The sequence below is a fragment of the Hydra vulgaris genome, chromosome 02, assembly GCF_038396675.1.
Source record: "Hydra vulgaris chromosome 02, alternate assembly HydraT2T_AEP".
Lineage (NCBI taxonomy): Eukaryota > Metazoa > Cnidaria > Hydrozoa > Anthoathecata > Hydridae > Hydra > Hydra vulgaris.
The window spans coordinates 37,946,923-37,971,314 of NC_088921.1; the positions used below are offsets into that span (position 1 = coordinate 37,946,923).

Genomic DNA, 24,392 nt, shown 5'->3' on the forward strand with positions numbered 1-24,392 from the left:
TATATATATATATATATACATATATATATATGTATGTATATATATTTATATATATGTATATATATACATACACACACACATATATATATATATATACACACACACACACACACACACACACACACACACACACACACACACACACACACACACACCAGGCTTGGACAGGAATGGCGTGCAATCGCATTCTGTAACTGACCACACTTTTAATATTTTTTCTTTCAGGGTTGCCACTCAACCTGGAATACCTGCAAATAGCATAAATCCCAGGGGAAAACTTGGAAAACTCAAGGATTTTTTAAAATTTTAATAAAACTAAGGAAAATAATTTTTTTTTGAAGTCTTGTACAATAATTTTTTTTTCAAAAATATCTTGCTTATACATATAATAATAAGTTTGCAAGATGTAGGTGTTGTTGTAAAAGTTTTAGTTTGTCAAGTATAAAGATAGTGTTTAAGTAAGGAAAATAATAATCTCGTTGATGAACCAGAAAGAATATAGAAAGTCAGGGAAAACTCAGCAAACTTGAAAAGTTTAACTCAGGGAAAACTTAAGGAAAAACTTTAAAAATTATAGTGGCAAGCTTGTCTTTACAATTTGATCACGATGGTTAAGATGTTTTAAGAATTTAAATGATAATGTATATATATCAACAATTATTATATATGTTAACAATTTAAATGTTTTAAGTTAAAACATTTAAATTTGTAATATATATAAATAAGCATTTAAATTGTTAAAACATATATATTAACAATTATACAATTATAATTATAAGTAGGTTTATTATAAATGTTTTAAGTTAAAACATTTAACTTGTTTATACATATATATATATATATATATATATATATATATATATATATATATATATATATATATATGTATATAAATATATATATATATATGTATATATATATATATATATATATATATATATATATATATATATATATATATATATATATATATATATATATATATATATATATATATATATATACAACGGAGAAAATAAGAAAAATTAGTCTCACCTTTATTTTTCGTTCTAATTTAACAAAAATAGCAATGAAATAATGAATTTCTTATTATCTTCTATTACAATTAAAAAGTTTATAAATTGGTATGTTTAATTAATTATAAGTGGAAAAAAAATTAAAAGTATTCAGTTTGTGGAAAAAATTGAGTTAGCCTCATTTACGTAATATACAAGAAAATACAAAAAATATTTTGTTTTACGCTCTTTTATATTTAGTATTGCTTCCTGAATTTTTAATGACTTCATATATGCGCCTTGACATACTTGTCACAAGATTATAGATAGTTTCTATAGATATTTCATTCCAAGCTTCTCAGATACAAGTTTTCAGCTCCAATGCGGATTCATATTGCTTACCATTTTCATAAACCTTTCTTGAAAGTATTCCCCATAGGTTTTTTATTGGGTTAAGACCTGGACTGCATGCGGGCCATTCCATTATGTGAATATTTTTCTCTCTGAACCAAGCTTTTGTAAGCTTTGAGTTATGGATAGCAGCATTGTTTTGTTAAAAAGTGAAACTTTTACCCAACAATTCTTCACCATGTTCAAGCAAACTAATTTTTAATAAGTCAATGTAGTTCTGTAAATTCATTTTTGTTGAAATTCATGCCAATGGTTGTTTTCCAGCAAAGACAAAAGCCTCCAAAGCCATAACAGTTCCACCACCAAAGTTACGACACATTCGAGTTTCTTTTTCTTTTCGATTATCGTGTCAGTAATATTGATAGCCATCAGGACCATCTAGATTGAACTTTTTTTCATCACTAAAGAGAACTTGATGCCAATCTTCCTGCGAAGACATGTGTTCTTTTGCAAATTGTAATCTAACTTCTTTATGGCGAACAGTAAGTTTTGGTCTTTGTTTACGCTTTTCCGAACTGTGTTTGGATCTTCATGTTAAATTAGTCTCACACGTTGAACAGTTACAGGTAATTGTAAATCAACATGAATTTGAGATGTAGTCATGTGCTGAGCAGCAGAATGACGTACAACGACGTACAATAACTTGTTTAGTACGATTATCAATTTTACTTTTGCCACCACTGTCCTTATGAGTTCCATAATTAACACTAAACTTGAAGTAATTATTAACCACTTTTGTAGATCTTTTAATGTTCTTTGCAATTTCCCGATTAGATAAGTCTGTATCTTTACATGCTTTGATTACTGCTAATACTTCATTTGTTAAACCCTTACCACGTCCTATTTCAAATTCAGGTATCAAAAACTAAATGTTAAAAACTTAATGAGCCATGATATCACAGTCTTTGTTTTACTTGCAAATAATAATAAAAAACTAAGTCACAAATGCGTATCGCCAGATCAATATAAACAAGTAAACTGAAAATAATTATTGATGAGGCTAATTCTATTTGCTACCGAAAATATTAAGTATTATACATTTTATGGCTTTATCAAATGTACCGCAATTTAATTATGCTATATTATAATCTAAAAAGTTGTTGTTTGTAACAATAGTTATATATGTGTGGATACAAAAGATGCAACACACAAATTTGCTTAGAGATATACAAAACATTTGATCAGCACATGGAGAGGCTAATTCTATTTTCTCCACTGTATATAAAGCCTTTTATATAAAATCTTTAGCTGTGTATGAGATTTACAAAACTATAAAAAACTCTTTATATTGAACTTCCTATAAAAAGTTTAAAAAAGAAGTAATTAAGGTTTATATAAAAAACTATAATTAACAAAAATATAGCATAACTTAATACTTGTTGGTAAGTAAATTTTAAAAGTAATGTGAAAATAATTACTTCCTGCTTATATGTTCATTGTATCATGTCCCTGTTTATGTAGGTGAGCTTCATAAATAAGAAGTAAATTCTCATTTGAGAATTTTAAATCTCATAAATAAGAAATTCTCATTTGAAATAATTTAAAAAAAGGTTCATTTTTAAGGCAATTGAAAACATGCTGATCAAATTTATCTGAACCAATACCTGTTCTGCATGTGTGGATGTGTAGATTAGTTCTTAACCTTAGGTTATTAGTTTTACCAATGTATGTTGTTTTTCCATCACATCCATTACATGATAGAAAATAAATAACATTTTTTGAATTACATAATATTGAAGTTTTAATGTACCATACTTTACCAGATGATGTGGTAAAATGGTTAACAAACTGAAGATTCATAGTACATAACTTACAACGTTTTGTAATGCATTTTAAAGCCTTGCATTCATTGTTAATAAAAACTGGTTTCTTATTAAAACTTGATGTACTTATGTGTCTTAGAATATTTTTTGGTTGGCGTTGTGATAGTACTATAGAAGTGTTTTCAAAAACTGATTTTAATTTATTGTCTAAAACAGATAGTTTCAAAATACCATGTAGAGTAGTTAACAAATTTTCAAAATTAATATTTGCAAAATTTGTAGTTACAAAGGTATAATTTTGTTCTTTTCTCTTTTTTGAGGTGCTGGTCCCTGTAGTCGAGCTTTAAAAATTCCATTATTAATGATTTTACTGGGTAATTGCATCAAACTAAAAATTGTTTTAGTTGTTGAAGTCTGATTTCCATTTTTGTTGGATTAGATACAAAAAAATGATCCGTTTAGCTAATGTAAAAGGTATATTTTCCTTTGTGTGTTTAGGGTGATGGCTATTGTAATTTCGATAGTCATGGAAATTAGTAGGTTTATAAAAAATATCTGCTTCAATGTTGTTATCATGTAGAAAAACTTTTATGTCTAAAAAGTTTAAAAATTGGTACTGTGTGGTTTTTGTATATGAAATTTTAGATTGTTTTTCTGTATATTTGATATCAGGGTGTAGAGAATTGAGACAATTTAACATTAATTGATTTTAATATAGCGACAAAACCATCATCCATGTATCTTTTGAAATTATTTTGAATATTCTCGCATTCAATTTTATTGAAGAAATTTGGTAAAACTTTTGGATTTAATTTCACTTCCTCAAGATATCCTAGTACTAAACAATCATATGGTGGAGCCATTTTTGTTCCCATAGCTGTTCCGATTAGTTGATTGAAAAACTCATTATTGAAAGTAAAATTATTGTTCTTTAAAATAAAATTCTAAAATTCACGCTTTCTAAAATAAAAGCTTCTGAAAATCTGATAGGTATATCATCACGTAATTTACTTATCCAAAATTTAATTGCTTCTAAACCTAGTTCATGAGAAATACTAGTATAAAGATTAGAAATATCAACACTGTATAAAGTAGTATTTTGGTACTCCATATTATTAGGTTGTACTCTAATGAAATGCCAATCGTCTTTGATACATGTTGTTAGAAAGCGTGAATTTCATATTAAATCTAAAGTGATTTCCTGCCTATACTCTTCTACAGCTTGTGGCCGGGAAACATACCTGTTATTGTCTTGCAGAAGTGTTCTCTGGAGCTGTTGTCTATACTCTCAAAACTTTTTAACAAGTGCTTATCAGAGTCTTGTTTTCCAGCCTGCTGGAAAGCGGCATCTGTTATCCCTATCTTCAAAAATTCTGGAGAGCGATCTGATTCGTCTAACTACCGTTTCATTAGTCTTCTTTCTATCATAAACAAGGTTTTTGAGTCTTAACAAATTTTTTTTGAGTAATTAACAAACACTTAATTTCTCATCTTGAATCTAATAACTTTCTGACCGTCAATATGGATTTTGATCTTCTCATTCTACAGCTGATTTGCTTACAGTAATAACTGATGGGTTTTGTCATGCATTAGATAAAGGTAGAGAGGTTAAGGCCATATCTCTTGACATTTCAAAAGCTTTTGATAAACTTTGGCATGCTGGTCTTCACCATAAGCTTTCTTCTTATGGTGTATCTGGCAACATCTTTAAGATAATTGAATTTTTTCTTTCCAATCGTAGTATAAAAGTTGTCCTTGATGAACAGCACTTTTCTTATTATTCTGTAACTTCAGGGGTTCCTCAAGGTTCTATCCTTGGCACTATACTCTTTTTAATTTACATTAATGATCTTCCAGATATTCTCACATCTAAGGTGGCATTGTTTGCTGATGATACTACCATTTATTCTTGTCATGATAAGAAGCCAACACTCTCTGATAGCTTTGAGGGGGCATTTGAGCTTGAAAAGGATCTCACTTCTACTACAGCATGGGGCTCACAGTGGCTGGTGAACTTCAATACAGATAAAACTCAATTTTTTTCAGCCAATCGTTATCGCTATAAGTTAGATCTTCCTATATATTTCTGAATGGCAATGTACTCGAAGAGTTATCTACCTTTCATTTTCTAGGATTTACTCTTACTTCTGATCTTTCTTGGAAACCATGTATCAATCAGTTGCAAAATTAGCATCTGCCAAAGTTGCATCACTTTATTTTGACACTACAAGTGTTTAAATGCGCTAAAAGAACTAAGCTAATGAAACTAAAGAGAAAAGTAAAAAAACAGCACTAAAAATTTTTAGAGAAATTTTTTTGAAAGAAAAAAAAAAAAGTAAACTTAAAAAGCTATTAAAAAAATTCATTTAAAAGCTTACCAAAAATCTTTAGAAGGGGTCAAAGTTTTAAAATTATGTATTCTAAACTTAATTATAAATGCTAATGTTTAATTAATTTTTTCTTATGTTTGCTACAAAATAAACCTTTATTAAATAGAGTAATTTTTCGTTTGTAAAGAAAAAAATTCATTTACTAAACAAACAATAAAATGATTTAATAAAATACTAAGCATTTGAGTAATTTAGAAATGATCATTTATTTATATGCGAAATCCGGAATTTTTGTCAAGGTTATAAATATACACTGCACTGTACTTGTAGTAAACATTGCATCTGTCAGGTTATTCAGTTTACAAAAGTTAAGTTTACAAAAGTGAAAAGAAAAGTTTATGTCTATTGTTTACCTAAATAGCAATTGAATTTTTTTACATTTTGTTAAAACATAAAAAAACGTAATTTTTGTAAAAAATAATGAGTTTTTTAAATTATGTGGCAAAAATTTAAGACAATTTAAAACTTATTTACAGAATTACAGGCTGTTTCTGACTTTCCTATGCCCTGCTATAAAACTAACAAACATAGTTTATTTTAATATTTATAACAAAAAAGTCTCAGAAGAAAAAAAAGTACAACAGAAAAAAGTTTATGGAAGTTGTTGAATAGAAATGGAAAAAAGTCAATAGTTTTATATAAACCATAAGGTTTGATCTTTTTTCTGTCTCAGTCATTATTTTACCTGAATTTAAGTCTAAAAAATTTTCTATATTAACAAAGAATCCGATCTCTGTCTCTGGTTTATTTTTATTCAGATTTATTTAAAACCTGTCACTAGTCATAGATGAGTTTCTTCACTTTTAATCTGCAAATCTTTGTTTAAGTATCTTAGATTGTTATAAGGCATCTAAAGAGGTCATCGTATAATAAGGGTGCAGGTAAGGTAATATTATCTGATTATGTATATATTATTTTTTGTGAAAGTAGAATATGGTTTATTCTGAATCAATGATACAAATGTGAAAAAGTAGTTTCTAAAAAGTACAATTTTAAATCAAAATTATTAACTAAATAAACACTCTATATAAATTTGTATTAATTTTTTTTTAAATGTAACTTAAAATCAAAACAAAAAGAGTCAAACCTCTAACACAATGACTATGCAAGTCTTTTGGTATTTTTTTAAGTTTTATATTTAAAAAAATCACATTTTATCAACAGAGTTCAAGTTTCATCCCTAAATATTTGTTGTTTAAAAGTTGTGTCAAATTGAAGTTATTTGTTTGTGTTTAATTGGGGAATAATAAGCTATAAATAATAATACCTTTTTACTATTAAAATATAAAAAATCTGTCAATTCATTTTGATCTAGTCTAAGAAATTGCAAATAGAAATAATTCATTTTTTTGATCAAAATTCCATTTAAGACAAAGTGATTCAAATTTAAGTTATATTATTGTTCCCAGTATCCAATCACCACAATAATTTTTATACATTTAGAGTTTGCAATACAGACATGGTAACCTTTTCTTTAAAAATATATAAATAAACTAGAAAATAACTTAATGAGCAACAACGTTTGTACTTAACTTATGGCATTTTATTTCACTATGTGTTTATGGTTTTATTTTTTAAGCATTTTTATTTGCAAATAGTATGAATTTTCAAAAGTTTCAAGCTTGCAGTATTTCTGAAAGTAACCTATTTTATTATAACGAAATAATTTTTTTTTAAATAATAACAGTTTTACATAAATGTGACATTTTTTCTTGTTTATGGTGTTCTTGTTAAGCTGTTTTTTGGGAAAAGTTGCTGATGAAAATCAGTATAAAGTTTTATATTAGACATAAATGACTAAATATTTGAAAATCATTTAAGCATATATGCTAAAACTTTATATTATCTTATATGTAATATATATCTCAGTATATATTTACTATAGGTATATATTTAGTATCCTAAATATATATATATATATATATATATATATATATATATATATATATATCAAATATAATATTGGTATAAATCAAAATTTAATCACCATTTGCAATTTAACAAGTAGTTATTTTTTTTCATTTTTTTTAGTATTTAGCACTCAACAGTTCATTTTTGAAAATATTTAGCACTTAATCTCACAATATCTTTTAGTAATAATAGTCTTTTTTTTTCTGGGATATATATATATATATATATATATATATATATATATATATATATATATATATATATATATATATATATATATATATATATATATATATATATATATGCTAAAACTTTATATTATCTTATATGTAATATATATCTCAGTATATATTTAGTATAGGTATATATTTAGTATCCTAATTATATATATATATATATATATATATATATATATATATATATATATATCAAATATAATATTGGTATAAATCAAAATCTAATCACCATTTGCAAATTAACAAGTAGTTATTTTTTTCATTTTTAAAAATATTTAGCGCATCTCACAATATTTTTGGGTATTAATAATTTTTTTCTCTGGGAATTTATGTTTAAGTAAAAATAGAAAATAGAAATAAAAACTAATCAAAATTTGAAATAACTATTGTTTAGTTTTTAGGATGAAAATGTTAACAAAAGTAAATTCTTTGTTGCAAATTAGCTTAAGATAATTAACTGTTTATAGGCATATTTGACTTAATGAAGTGATCAAGTATCTTTAATAAAGATTCCAAAGGACTCAAATTGATAATATATTCAATCATAGCATGTAGAGTTAAAAATAGATTTGCTTAACCCCATTACACTAAATCACTCCCAGTGATTTAGTGTGATGCCATAAAGATACCACTAGTTCTTAGAGAGATGAATGCAATAAATTTGCTAAAAGCTTACCTTATTGGGAATTTTTGGAGAGTTCTTAAGTAAGATATGTACATGGCTGGATTATTGATAATATTGACCCAACTAACCATCGACAGATATAACCTAAGAAAAGTGAATGTCACGGTCATACAAAACACATATCTTTTACCACACACGAAAGACTTGACTAAATATGTTTTTACAAAATTAAATATCTTTTTAGACATAAATTATAGCATTTTATATAACAGCAGTTCATTCAGCAGTATTATATAACAGCATGTTGTGTTCATAATTTATGTATATATTGTCATAGTATCTGATCTGTTTCCACATTTTAAAAACCTATATTTTAGATACTATATCTTTTTTTTTTATATAAGCAATATTTAAAAGCTGGTCCTGACATGCTTATGAAAAAGGAATTTTTAGACTTGAATTATGTTTTTGAATTTGAATTTTTGGTTAAATATGCAATAATAATGCTAAAATAAATGCCTTAAAAATGGTAGCAGGTTTTGGTTGCTCTCCTAGCTGAAACAAGAAAGTTTCAGCTAGGAGAGCAACCAAGCAGTTACTTTGTTAAAAGGATTTTATATATGAAATAAGTATATGGTTTTTAAGCATGGTGTAAGTATATGGTTTTTATGCATGAAATTAGTATATGGTTTTTGTGTATGAACTATCTTTGAGATATTTGAGCTTATGTTTCAAATTTAGAGTCTGCATGTTTTTTTTTAATGCTTATTTTTTAACAAAATGTGAGGCTACTTATGCTTTTCAGCAATATGCTTATAAAAAATTCTATATTACATAATATTTAAGAATTTTTAATAGTATTAAATATATAATATGAAACATTAGTAATATTCATTTGCTTTTATTAAATTCTCAAATGTTGGATTAATTTACATATTACCTAGATATCATGAAACTCTGTAAACTCATGAAAAACTGTAAACTGTAAGCTAACTTTTAAATATTAGGCTTTTATTTGTCTCTTTTATGTTTTTGGATAAGAAAAATTTTAAAGTATTTTAATTAAACCAATATTCTATCACGTATAATATTTATCACAAAATAGGCAAATTCTAGAAGTGATGTCTTCATTCTTAGATATTTGTTAGAAAAAAATGAAATTAGGCCACTGTTAAATTTTTTTTGAAATCCTTATTAATTGGGGAGATATTGGGTCCTAAAATTTATACCATTTTTTAAAAATATTTGTGCATGGAGTGCAGTTGCTACTTTGAAGAGCAATTTTAGCATCATGAATTTGAAAGACTTATTCTTTTTTTATTTTTCTGCTACTCCAGGTAGATTCCTACAGTAAAAATAAAAGTTCAAAATTTGATAAATTTGAAGTTTTACATGTTTTTTGAGCATTAATATCTTGTAAGACCATAACTTGCATATAAATTCCATAATTGTTTTTACCACTAACGATACATTTATTTTAAAAAAAAAATCATGTGCATGCAAGAGCCTGGGGCTGAATAAGCTGCCAAAAATGGATTTTTGTGGTTAAAGCACTTTGTTAGACAACTCATAACAATCCTGGCCTTAGGTCTGCCATTAAATGTAAAAGTTGTTTGGTTTCCTTATGCATGTATCTTCCAATATAAAAAAAGTCCATGTGCTCAAGTGATAAAAAGCCTAAGAAGACCTAGAAGTAGTCTTATTTTGCCAGATTTTGAACTTACAAGATACACTAGCAACAATATAAATATGCTTAGCAACAGCTACTTTTTTCAATAATAGAAAGAACCAAACATCAAACACTTTAGAGTTTTATATCATTCTAAAAACAATAATAGAAATTTTATATAAATGTTATTACAATAAAAAAGGGGATTCCCTTTTTTTCTTGTAATAACATTTATATAAAATTTATTTAAAATCATTTTAAAATCATTTTAATATCATATTAAAAACATTTATATAAAAAATCCTTTTTCTTATCTAAGAAAAAGGATTTTTTAATAATATAAACAAAATAAAGTTTTAAAGAAGTTTATCAAACGTTAAACTGAATTTTCAAGTTGTCATCTTTTGAGAGAGAATAGTCCTCTCTTTAATTAGTGTGTATTGGTGCATCAATCATTCAAAAAACATCAATAGATGAATATAGGAGAAATTTTCCTTGGTTAGCCACTTGAAATAGTTCTTTCCAGGTTTTTTTTAATCATTTTTTAATATTTAAACAAGTGGTAAGATAAAAGAAGTAATTAATGTTATAAAAACCACTTAACCACTTATAAAGTTTGCATGGCGATTACGTAAAAAAGTTTGCATGACAATTACATTTCATATTCATTTACAAACGTATTAACTTTTTAAAAAACAAAGAAAATTTTATTTTTATTTACCTAACTTTTCCATCAAAAACGTAAAGAAAAAAAGGTTTATACAAAATAGTACACATTTTATTTTATATTAGCGTCAGTGTTGATATTTTATATTTTGTTTGTTTGTTTTGTTATAATGATTGATCAAAAAAAAAAAGGAAAAAATAATAATTATTACAAACTTTAAATGACATGGTTTCACAACAAAATGTTTTTTCATTTTATCAAAAAAATGAAAAAGCATTAATTATTACAAACTTTAAATGACATTTTATAAAGAGTTTATTTTTTTATAATAAAAAACAAACAATTTCTTTTATGGATATAACTTTATTATCAATTTTTATGCTTGGATTTATGGTTGAAGTGAAAATGGAAAGCTCTTGCAATGTTTTCATTTATATTTATACGTTTTATTTTGCGAAAAATAATAGTTAAGAAAAATAATATTTTATAATAGCTTTATATAAATAACAGATTGTGCGATATTAAAAAAGTAAAAACAGAAATTTCCTTATAATTAAGAAAGAATTTTGATTAAAAAAGTTATTTTAATTAAAAAAATTATTATTATTATTTTTTCTTGGTTTTTCTTCCTCTTTCTCTATTTTTTACAAAAAGTTGAATTCTTTGTAAACATGTTATAACTTTTAACACTGCATCAAATATATTCGTAAAGTGTACGTTTAACATTTTTGTCTTCAGGCAAATAAAAGCGCAACGGTATATATTTTTTAATAAATAATACTTTGAAATCTTTTTTTGTCACACAAAAAAAAATGCTTGTAAAGTAGTAAACTTGAGTTTTTTTCTTTGCAACAAGAAATATTTTTTGTTTGCTAATAACATTTTAAAAGTAAAAAATCATTATTTTTGAAGCCGCAATTTTAAGAAGTAATGAAAAAAAAAAACATACTTTAGTTCATTTATACAAATGTTGAGAAAATAAAGAAATTAGTTTATGTTAAGTGATATTAAAAAAGTAAATTTAATTATTTATAATTTTAAGAAAAAAATTGAAACAAAATAGACATTCCACAATATGTACATTTACAAAATTTGTTTTTCTTAATTAGTAAAATAAACTTGTTTTGCTGTAATTTTTTTGTTGCGGTAGTTTAAAAAAGTTAATGACCTTAAATAATTAAAAAAATTAAGATAATATGAATATCTCCTACATTTAAATAACGTCATTGATAAATTAATAATTATAGATCTTATTAAAAGAGACCTTATACTCAAATATAAAATATAATAGTGTTACTAAGTCCTACATTTTAAATTATTGTATGATACTATTGCATATTATGTTCAACAACAACCCAATCACCAACTTGAATATCTGCAGCTAACTCCTTTGCTGTCAGATATCCTTATTTAAATCATTATTTTTCTTTTGAGTTGCATATTAAACTCTTCACAAAAATAGTATTCCTGATCTTTTTTATTTAGTATTCCTGATCTTTTTTATTTACTCCTTCTAAAAAAATAAACTTGAATCATGAAGGAAATTGCAAAATATTGATTTTAATTCTTTAGAATAGAATAAAGTCACATTTTTTATAGTTTAAATGCAAGCTTTGGTTATTAGTATATATGCAAATTAGTTTACTTGCCTAGAGAATAATGATTAAGCTTGTTGAGTTCTCACATTTAGTTAGCTTTAACTTTGTCCTGAGCTGCTGGTGAACCTGGATTCATTTTCTTTTCAAGTTTTTCTCCAGACACAAACATCTATTTTAAGAATATTTTTTGCTTTGAAGTATATCTGAACACTTTTTTTTTTTGTTAATGCCCATCCAGTGATGTTTGTAAAGTTTTTAATCCCTTCTTTAATGACAAAATGGGATAATAGAAGATAATCAAAAGAATTTAGGTTAGAGATTTTCATTTTGTTAATGTAAGATAGTCTTGCTCTGTTTATCATAAATTTCTTCACAGGTTGAAAATTATGGTTTTCTGAAAACATATGTTCTTCTAATGATTCATTATTGAAAAATGACTCCCTACAATTGAGTCGGCTCATGGTAAAAGAAGAGAATTCAACAACATAAAGTTTTAATAAAACTTTGCATTATCTTTATTTTTATTCAAAAAAAATGTAATTTTTTAATAAATTGTATAAAAATTCTTTATAACCCCAGTTATCATGAATCACACTTATTTAATGACATTTACCATGAAAAAAAATCATTAAAGTTGCTTGACATATACCTTCTTAGCATATTTGAAAAAAAGACAGATAAATGTATTTAAAAATCAATGTTATTTACTAAAAACATCAAGAAATCAATATTTACATACACTCCTATATATAATGAACTAATTACATAAATATATACTTTCATCAAAGAAATCTTTTAAGTCTGAGAACAAAGAAATCTCTTTAATCATCATTTTCAGCTTCAACAACTTCTGTTATTGGACACATAAATTTTAGCATGAAAGCCTTCAAACTCTTTTCTGTCTGCCATTTTTGCAATTTTTATTCAGGGTTAGCTTAGGGTAAGTTTGGATAACCAGTTGCTTTTAAGGAAAAGCTATGATTCATTATAGAATTGATGAAAGGTCAGCCAATAATCTTAGATGGAAATTTTATATCATATGTGCAGTACATGAACTTGCTTATTGAAAATTACTGCTTTTTGTCCTTTTTAACTTGCTTACTTTTGGTTTCATTACTGCACCCTTGTCTTCTGTGCCTTCGTGCTAAAAAAAAAATGTGTGCTTTGTTACTTTTATTGTTATGAACACAAAAAACATTAACTGAAATTTGGTTCAGATAGACTGTTTCTTGCACTGGTATTTCTGGGGTTTGTATGTTCTGCATAAACTCAAAACACAATGATATAATTTGACTATTGTCCTTGTCAATCTTTTTGGATTCGATCATAAAACTTTTTTGATTTGCATTTATGTACCTCAAGTTCAGATTAAGCACATCTCTTTGCTGCCTCATTGAGATAAGGACTTCTTAACTTTAATTGATTTCTTCACAAGTGCAGCATATGTCAACTTGTGGCCTTCCAAAGGAAAGGATTCATAGTTTTCTTTAAAGTAGTTGAAAAAATTCTGTTTCGCACAAGCTTTCTATAAAAAAGTATTTTTCTTTAAAAATCCTATACATAGTTTTAATATTTAAAGTTGTATTTAGGTAGCATATAGGCTCTCCAAGGTAATGACTTTTCTTAGTTGGAAAGCTTTGAATGTGCTGTCTGATAAAAAGTTTAGTTTCTTCAGACAATGCTTCTTTTATGTAACTTTCTCTTTTATCCTCTGGGTTTTTTCCAATCATTTTCAAAGCTCGCAATCTTTCAATTCGTTTTTTTTTGTAACACCATGTAAGCTTAAAAGGACTTTAAAACATACCTGCATTCAATTAGAACCCGCAATAACGTGATTCTTAAGAGAAGCACTACTTAAAAAAAACCTTTTCCTTCCTAGGTTGTCTCTACTTTTTTTCTTGGGAATCAATCAAGAATTTTAGGAACAAATCATGGTTATCTTTTGTGTGGAAGGTATGAAAATGGTTAATTATATTCATTCGATCCTCTTTGTTAATTTTTTTGAGACAGTTGTTCTCTCTGACAGCTAAATAAAAAATACTTTTATACTGCGTTTTATTAAAATTTTGAAAAAAAACTGTGAAAATGAAATTGTAAAAACTATTAGTAACATTGAATACAAAAAAATTTACTTGCAGGGTAAGCCAAGCTACTTTTGAGTTACAGTATTTCCTTGGAAGTTAACTAATTCATCACTTTTTATTCTGGCAACTTTTATGTTTTTTTTCCAAAGACTTGGATCAGATTTCCTTTTCTTTGCTGACTTTTTATTAAGGAACTTATCACTTTTTTCTGAATTTATTTCCATGTTTTACTTATGATAAGAGTAATGAAGAAAAATATAAAGTTAATTTATAAAATTAATTCTTATTTAAGTTAAGCTACATAGAAAAATAAATAGCATAAGACTAAGAACACAAGACAAAGTTAAACATAAAAAAGGGAGTATTTTAATAAAACAGAAGGGGTGGGGGAATTTTTTTTCTTACTATATTTATTTTGGTCAGTTCGTGAAAACTTTCTATCTGACAAGGTGTTACAATAAAAGTATTTGTTATAAAAAATTTTAATTTATAAATCCAAACTAATATTTTTGACTAAACATGCATAAAACTATTCAATTCTAGTCTGGCTTCCGGTCAAATGCGCATTTTCTAACAGCTGTTTTATCATAATTTTAATAGGATTTAATGTGATAATATAAGTACATAAGGCTATAAACAACATAAGAAGAATTTTTATGCTAATAGGGGATAAGTCAGTGACTCAACTCCCTTTGGCATGAACAGCTCTACAATCGATTGCATTTACTGTAGTAACCAAGCGTTTGACATGTTTCATTTTATCATAAATAATTAAACCCTGTTTTTAAAACATCAACGCCATTATATTTTTCAATTTTCATGATTATCCCCTTTTAGCATGACCCATATTAATTAAATTGTGTACAAAACCTTATAGAGTTAACACTTCTATTAACATGTAGTTTTTTGGAAATTGTTGTCACAGTATAATTTTTGCAAGATGAACTAAAGGGCAATTTAAAATTAAAACTAAAGTATGAAATGTCATTATTGTATAATTCCATTTTTTACCTTTACCAATTCTCCAAATTAACATGTGATCAGAAAACAAATGAAAAGAATTACAGCTGAATTTTTGTTGGAATCAGATTGGGTCCTGTAAAATAGAGGCTTTTGAATTTATTTCAACTACAGTAACAGCATTTTGAATTCTTATATGAAGAGTTTTATAAAGATCTTTTGCAGTCAATAAAGTAATTCCAGCATCAAAAAACTTCTGATGACATATTTCACTCCCGCTGACTCTATCACATTGATTTTTTATTCATGTGAAGGCTCGTTGTAGTTATACTTTTTAAGAAAGATTTTAAATAAAATATGTCACATTTTGCTAAAAACTTTATAAATGGCTTCTAAGTAGATGATTCTACGATAAAATGATGCATTATCTGACTTTGCATGAAGATTTTTTAAACAAGATAATCATTTTTAATGTTTGCCAAAATAACATCACCGAGACAGAGTACATCAACAGGGTTTGCTCATCTATATACAGCTATATACAGCAGTAAAAAAAAAATTTCTCATTTAATCATTTTCATTGAAGAAGAAGACATCAACATTCTTTTTATTCTAAATTACTCTTTTTTACCTTCACAGAAGTCAGCTGGAAAAATTTTCTGTCCAAAATCTTTCAGCCAAAATCCAGTTTCCTCATCAAATTGTTCAAAAGCAATTATTAATAATTGTATAAAGAAAGTATTACAAATAATTGTCTAAAGGGAATTGCTTGTGTAGCTATCAATAACAATTGTTTAAAGCAAATATAAAATTGATTTTTCAAAGGAAAATTAGTTGTGTACAAATCATTACATTTGCACAAATGTCACACCAAATTGGTAGTCATATCAAAAATATATTTCTCCCTTACATTGGATATTACACTTTTGCCATTCCATTACTTTAACCTATTTTTAGGTTTTTGTTACATTAAGCACTCTTGTAGAGTTTCATTACAAAAATGTCTTTTGTCTTTTAATTAGAGTACTAATTATTTACAATGTAAAATAGCCTTTGCTAAACATATCTATACCATTGGTAGGTTATTTTTTAAATTCAAAATGTGGAAAAATAAGTCAACTTTTAGGACTTCTGTAGGCTTTTTATCACTTGAGCACATGGATTTTACATTTCATGGCAGACCTAAGGCCAGGATTGTAATTGGTAATGTAACATAGCGTATTAACTGCAAAAATCCATTTTTGCAGCTTATTCCTTCCCAGGCTCTTGCATCCACTTGATTTTTTTTGTAAAAAATGAATACGGAATTTATGTGCAAGTTACAGCCTTATAAGATATTAATGCTCAAAGTATGTGTCAAATGTCAAATTTAGCAGATTTGAATGATGATTTATAGACAACAAAAAGTATAACCGTATTGAATTTATATTTTTACTGTAGGAATCTACCTGGAGTAGCAGAAAAATAAAAAAAGAATTTGTCTCTTAAATTCATGTTGCTAAAATTGCTCTTCAAAGTAGCAATTGTACTCCATGCACAAATTTTTGACAAAATTGGCTGAATTTTTGGACTCAATATCTCCCCAAATAATAAGAGTTCTCAAAAAAAAAATTTGACAACAGCCTAGTTTCATTATTTTCTACAAAATATCTAATAATAAAGACATTTTGAAGACATCACTTCCAGACTTTGTCTATATTTCTCATATAATAACTCTTAATGCATATCAAAAATAACTATATGTAAACATGACATCTTATCTCAAATAACCCATGTTCTCTTGTTGAACAAGATCAACATGCAGAGCCCCACACAAGAACTCACCTTGTGTAATATTACTACTACTACTACAGCTAATGCTAGTATTGTGTAATAGTAGATTATTATATCATTATAAATACTTATTCTAAAAATGTGAGTGTTAAAATGCTGATTTGAAAAACTTCTTTTTCATGATTTGTTTTTAGTTGATGTTCAGACAAACAATAGAGAATTATATCAATCATGTAATGATCAATCAAAGCCTACTGGTAGTTTATCTGTTAGCCCTCACGGGTTGCCAGACTCTAATGATAAACACACTATCGGTAAAAAGACTTATGAGTGTGAAATGACTTCACTAGTTGATAGGAGTCCGTCAGGTTAATTTTATTTTATAATACATAGCTGGTATTTTTAGTTTAATTTGAACATTTACATATCTTTAAGAAGTTAATAATCTTTAATAATTTTATAAAATTTAATATCTTTATACTTGTAACTTGTATACCTTAAATATCTTTAATAATATAGACTATAAAAAAATCAGTATACAATGGATTTGGTAATATTAATTAATTACTGAACCCGTTCCTTGACAAAATTGACAACAGGTTGTCAATTTTTTGACAACCTGTTGTCAATTTTGTATATGTCATTTTTATGCCAACATACAAGAAAAATCTTTTGTATATGTCATTTTTATGCCAACATACAATACCAAAATTATGAACAGCATCAAACAAAAAAGTTGGGGCGCTATGACACCCTAATATATATGTGTATATATATATATATATATATATATATATATATATATATATATATATATATATATATATATATATATATATATATATATATATATATATATATATATATATATCAGAGTTGGCACAAAATTTAGAAACAGGGTTCAAAAAATCAATAAACTGCAAACATTTTGCATAAAATTGAGAGAAAAACTTTATAAGAAAAATGTCAAAACGACTGTTGTATTCAAAAATTCTAAATAATATTGCTAAAATAAAAACAAACAAAAAATAAACATTTTATTTAAATTATGGGTAAAGTGAATACAATAGCAAAGCAAAAACAAAAAATAGCGAAAGCAAAAAAAAAGTTTTCAAAATTTTAATTTTTTTTTGCTTTTGCTAATTTTTGTTTTGCTTTTGCTATTTTCTTCATTTTACCCATAATTTAAATAAAATGTTAATTTATTTTTTGTTTTTATTTTAGCAATATTAACATTATTATTTAGAACTTTTGAATACAACAGTCGTCTGGCATTTTTATTTTAAATATTTTATTTAAAATTTAAAAAAAGCTTTGGTTTTGTGGCTTTTTATTTATTTAGAATAGCAAATAAAATCAAGTTTTTAAATTCCGAGGACTGATATATATATATATATATATATATATATATATATATATATATATATATATATATATATATATATATATATATATATATATATATATATATATATATATATATTAATAAAAATCACAATATTTTTTATTCTTGACATGTTTCGTAGTCTTACTACATTTTCAAAAGATTTAATTTACAATTAAAACTCTGGTAAATAAATTTAAAAACTGAAGACAATACAGAGAAAAATTAACGGACAAATAAACTTGTTACAAACCAATTAAAAATTATATTACAAATTATGACAAAATAAACTTCCTAATATTAAAATATTAATAATAATAATAATAATAATATAGTAAGTTAGATAGATAAATTTATAATATAATGAGATGTTTGTTTATTTAAAGAAGAATTTTCCCATTTAATATGAATTCACTCTCCACATCAGTTTATCACAAAAAAACATACACGGGTCTTTTACAAAATTTCTTTAGTTTTGTCCCTTCATGTTACAAAACTGGTCTTATACGTTGCTTGATTGATCGAACATATAAAATTAACAACACGTGGTTTGGATTTGATAAGGATATAAAAAATCTTTCTTTAGTTTTAGAAAATAATCAATTTCCGCAAAAAGTTATCGACACTGAAATTAAATTATATGTTGAAAAGAAAATTAATCCACCTGTTATAAATACTGTTGATAATACTAATATAAGATATTTTAGGCTTCCATTTATTGGATTTTACTCAAATTTCCCTAAAACTAAAATTGATAAAATTATTAAAAAGTATTGTAAAAATGTAATAATCAAATTTATATTCACAACCGATTAATTAAAAAACAATTTTTGCATAAAAGATCCACTTCCTAAGATGCTTAAATCTAACGTTGTCTACAAATTTTCTTGTGCTGGCTGTAACGCTAGTTATGTTGGAGAAACCTCCAGACATTTGATAACACGGATAAATGAGCACCTTACGAGTGACAAGCAATCGCATATTTTTAAACATTTAAATTCATCCATTAATTGTAAAACACTAACTAATTATGATTGCTTTCAGATTTTAGATACTGCCTCTACCATTAGCAAATTAAAAATAAAAGAAGCACTTCATATTAAATGGGAAAATCCTTCTTTAAATAAACAAACATCTCATTATATTATAAATTTATCTATCTAACTTACTATATTATTATTATTATTAATATTTTAATATTAGGAAGTTTATTTTGTCATAATTTGTAATATAATTTTTAATTGGTTTGTAACAAGTTTATTTGTCCGTTAATTTTTCTCTGTATCGTCTTCAGTTTTTAAATTTATTTACCAGAGTTTTAATTGTAAATTAAATCTTTTGAAAATGTAGTAAGACTACGAAACATGTCAAGAATAAAAAATATTGTGATTTTTATTAAAATTTTTACAAATTTATTGCTAATGCGATGTTGGAGGTATATATATATATATATATATATATATATATATATATATATATATATATATATATATATATATACACTCACATATGGCGCAGTAGAGTTTTAAAACATGAATCACATTAAGTGTTCTACCACTTGTCTAGTACCGCATATTTAACATTTTTATTAAACAAGAATTGCCTTTTAATTGCCATTATTTTGTTAACAGTTTGTTTTAATAATATTTTATTAACAATTTGTTTTAATAATATTTTATTAACAAATGTTATAATAATTATAATATGAAAGTTATAATATAAATAAATTTTATTTTTTACTAATCAGCAGTTTCGAGTTTTTTTTTATAGAAGTATTCTGTTTGCTAAAATAATAAAATATTTTATTAGATGAAAGAAACAAGAATTTAATTATTTCTCGTGATTCTAAACCCCAAACCATTCAACCAAAACTGATGAAACCAGGTGAGTTTCTACCTTCAAAATCTAATCATATGCAACCGTCTGAAAACAGTCTAGAAATATCTGTTCAAGAAACAAGACCTAAAGGTACTGTTTATGTAGTTAAATCTCTCTGCCAATCTGTTGCAAACAATAAGCAGACAACCCAGGAGATTTCTAATAAAAAAATTTTTTTTAGACTCTTCATTATATTATACATTGAATAGAAATCCAGTTGGAATCTGTCATATTATAAGCAATAGCTTTAATGAAATTGTTGAATCTGAAGATAAAGAAAGATTGTCGAGGCGCACTGGTACTCAAAAAGATGTGATCGAGCTAGTAAAAGCATTTTCATGGTTGAATTTTAAAATCGATCTTCATTATGATAAAGATGCTCAGAGCATACTAGATATTATTAAAGCACCTCCTTTAAATGAAGAAAAGTTTGATTGTTTTGTGTGTTGTATTTTGTCACATGGTTTCCAAGATGGTGTGTATGGGGCTGATGGTAAAAAATTGGATTTTAGCGATATGCAAACTGCTATTTGTGGCAGTTCTGCTAAATGGTTAATTGGTAAACCAAAACTTTTTTTTATTCAAGCTTGTCAGGGAAATGCTTATGAAAAGGAAGTTTTACTTGCTGACTCCCCTGGTATTAACCATGGGCATAAAACTTCAGGTGGTCGAAAAAGTTTACCTGAAAATGCCGACTTTTGTTTTTCTGTTTCTGCAAATCCAGGTAAATTTTTTTTATTTCAAATAAAATTTCTTCTATTTTATAAGCGTAAAAATGCAGTATTATAAAGCTAAATTTTATGGTTGTCGTTCTGTTAACCAAGTTTGTATAGTTTGATAACAAGATTACTGAATATTTTATCATGCTGTAAAATGTTCTACATTTTAAATAAGTTTTGATGCGCATTTTAATTATGTGGGTTAGTTCTATTAAATGTGATTTCACTAAAGCTATGCATCTGATGCTATCTCTATTTTAATGAATAAAAACGTTTTTCATTAAAATTTGAAATAAACATTGTTTATTTCATCAATGCTGTCTTTGTGCATCATCAGATTCTAAGTTAATTTAGTTTTTTATAATAATAAATTAACTTCTAATTGTATAGGGTGATTTGGGTTTTATATAGGTTTTATTTAAAATGCTGATGATGTTTAATTGGCGAATATTCTCATTTTTCAATTAAAATAAAATTATTTATAGCTAATAATCTTTTTACTTTACCTAACGAGCTGAATTTTTAATGAATGAACCTATTCATCGTGTTTATTTTTTTCTTGCGACTGATTGGTTAGCTGTATCTAAAAAAGATAAAGAAAATTCATGCAGTAAATATCTATCGAACTATTAAGTAAGAATACAAATTACCGCTCTCTTTGAATTGAAAAAGCTTGAGTGCTACTGTTTACACTTGATTAAAATGTATTCTTTTTTTTTATTTGTCAATAAAGAAACGTTAATTAGGTTCCAAGTTTCGTTGTATTTGCCTAATTAGAAATAGCAAGTCCTAAACCCTTCTATGATCTATGTAGGTTAGTTTAAATTACTTTTGAAGGCAAAAAGTTTACTTTAAAAAAAAAATTGTCTTATTTGTAATTTTCTAACATTTATTTTTTGTTATTGTTGTTATTTTATTTATTGTTGTTTTTTATATTAAATTTTTAAATCTGAATCAAAAGGTTTTGAATATTTTTATAATGTAGGTACTGTATCTTGGCGCAATACGAAAGATGGTTCGTGGTACATTCAAGCACTGTGTGAAGTATTAAAAGAAAATGCTGTCAGTGAGTCACTATTAGACATGTTAACTGTTCTCAACGCTAAGCTATGTAATAAAGTGGACGAAGTTACCGGTACAACAGTAAAGCAAATGTCAACGATACGAATCATGACTTTGACAAAGCTTCTTCGTTTCAAACCACTTAGACCGTTCAGGGAACAAGCTTTTGAGTTAAGAGATCAAATAAGCCAAATTGAAGAATATTTCAATAGTATCAAGCTCAATTAGCAGTCGACAGCAAGTATATTGATTTGTTTTACTTTGAAATACTGCGAGGGAGTTAATAATCTAAGTGATAACAATAACGATAATAAACGATAATAACGATAGTTAATAAAATAAATTTTAGCAGTTATTTTTTGTTATTAGTTATTCGTTTGTTAGTTATTGTATTTATTGTATGTTTTTCTACACTATACTTCCATTGACTTATAAAGTAGAGAACAGTGGGGCATAATGAACAGCAGGACACCTTACCCTGTTTCTTTTTTTAAATTTTAATATAAATTTTTAAATATTTTTTTAACAAATTTTTATATAAATATTTTGCATGATGAACATAACATTTTTTTTTATCTAGATTATAACTTAATTATTTAGAAATTCTGTAATTTGATTTATTTTGGGAAAAAGAAGTGATCAAAATGAAATAGCAAAAGTAAAGTTATTAATCTAAACGCTCCTAAATGTTGTTGTCTTTTTAAGTAAAATGAGATGAACTAGCAAAATGATGTTCACCATAGTCTACTATTCGCAGCCGTATAACTTACATTTTTGAGGAGGAAATTAAGAGGCTGATTTTTAGTGGAAATGGCTGCGCAGAATATTAATCCGGTCAAAATAAACATTTCAATTTACAATAATTCGCATATAGCTGAAAATTGGTACATTCCTTTAGGATATTATTACAAATAAAATATTTAAAGTCCCCACCGATCCCATATCTGCAAAAAAAGTTATTAAAGGTTAAAAAAAAAATAGTTATTTCTTTTTTTCCAATTAATAAAAATAATAATAATAATAATAAAAATAATAGCAATATAAGTATTTACAAAAATGTTTAAGCATTTGCAAGCAGTAAACTAGCAAAGCTCTGCTTTGATAAATGTCAGTTCTTTTTTTCTTGCAATAAACATTCAGAAAAATATTTGTCAAGTTGTTTTTAAAGTTGTTCAATAATCCAGCAGATATGATGAAATTCGGAAGGAAATTCTAGTTAGATATAATCCAATTGGTGAAAAACAGTTCTCATTGGATATAGTTAGCTACTGTTTGGTGTTGAATTTGATGACACTGTCCTCAGAGGCTTTTACCAGATCCCTGCACACTTAATACTGCAGCTAACTGGTTTGGTCTTTGGAGCTTGACATTGTTGAGGCTGTGGTACATCTTGAAGCATTGGATGAGGTCACCTTTATGCCATCTATCCTCTAGAGATTGTATATTTATAGAGGTTAGTTTGACAAAACTTTAAGGACCTAAGATGAGGCACAAACTTAGTGGCTCTTTATTGCTTTGCATCAAGAGTGCCGATGTCTTGGCAATAATAAAGGTTTCATGTGGAAGAATAGAATTAAATATGTGGTCGTACATAAGTTGTATTATATATACAAAAACTATTAATATTCAAATGGTGGAAGGTTCTTTTTAATATACCTAGAGCCATGTTAGCCTTGGCAACAGTGTGTGTGACTTGATCCTGCCACTTAAGTTGGTCGTTGACAATAATGCCAAGGTCACACTCAGAAATGGTCTCGCAAAGGCTGTGGTTGTTGCTGTGTGTTGATCTCACCAAGTTGGTCGGTCACAGTGAAGATTATGTGCAAACCCAGTAGGTCGTCAATAAAAGTGGTGTTAAAGCAGTTGTTAATTCTTTTATCAAAGAAAATAATTCTGCATTTGTCTATGTTAAAACTCATGCTCCAGGTGTAGGCCCATTTGATGAGACAGTCTATGTCATTTTGGAGAGTTTGATAGACATAGGTATTCTTTAGAACCGCTATTAGTTTCACATCATTCGCTAAAAGCTTACAAACGCAATGAGTAAGGCCTGGCATGTCATAATTAAAATCACAAAGAGGAGAGACCCCAGTACAGAACCTTACGGAACTCCACTAAGGACCTTTAACCAATCGAAAAAGTACTCACCTTGTACAACTCTTTGACTGTAAGAAGGCTTCTATCTATCCACAGGTACTTGTGCCATATGCGCATAGTTTGAAAATTAGAACCTGTGACTAACCTTTTCAAAAGTTTTAGCAAAATCA

The 24,392-nt window shown here is 26.3% G+C and overlaps 1 protein-coding gene across 1 annotated transcript in view; it reads left to right on the forward strand.

Annotated features, from left to right (window-relative positions):
- LOC105843821 (caspase-7) overlaps positions 1 to 22,775 on the forward strand; it is a 36,465-nt gene extending 13,690 nt beyond the window's left edge. Inside the window, exons 3-6 of the mRNA XM_065790785.1 lie at positions 17,277 to 17,450; positions 20,276 to 20,434; positions 20,526 to 21,068; positions 22,049 to 22,775. Coding sequence (XP_065646857.1) covers positions 17,277 to 17,450; positions 20,276 to 20,434; positions 20,526 to 21,068; positions 22,049 to 22,353 — 1,181 coding nt within the window. The 3' untranslated portion in view covers positions 22,354 to 22,775. The remainder of the gene's footprint in view (positions 1 to 17,276; positions 17,451 to 20,275; positions 20,435 to 20,525; positions 21,069 to 22,048) is intronic.
- Positions 22,776 to 24,392: the final 1,617 nt, after the last annotated feature.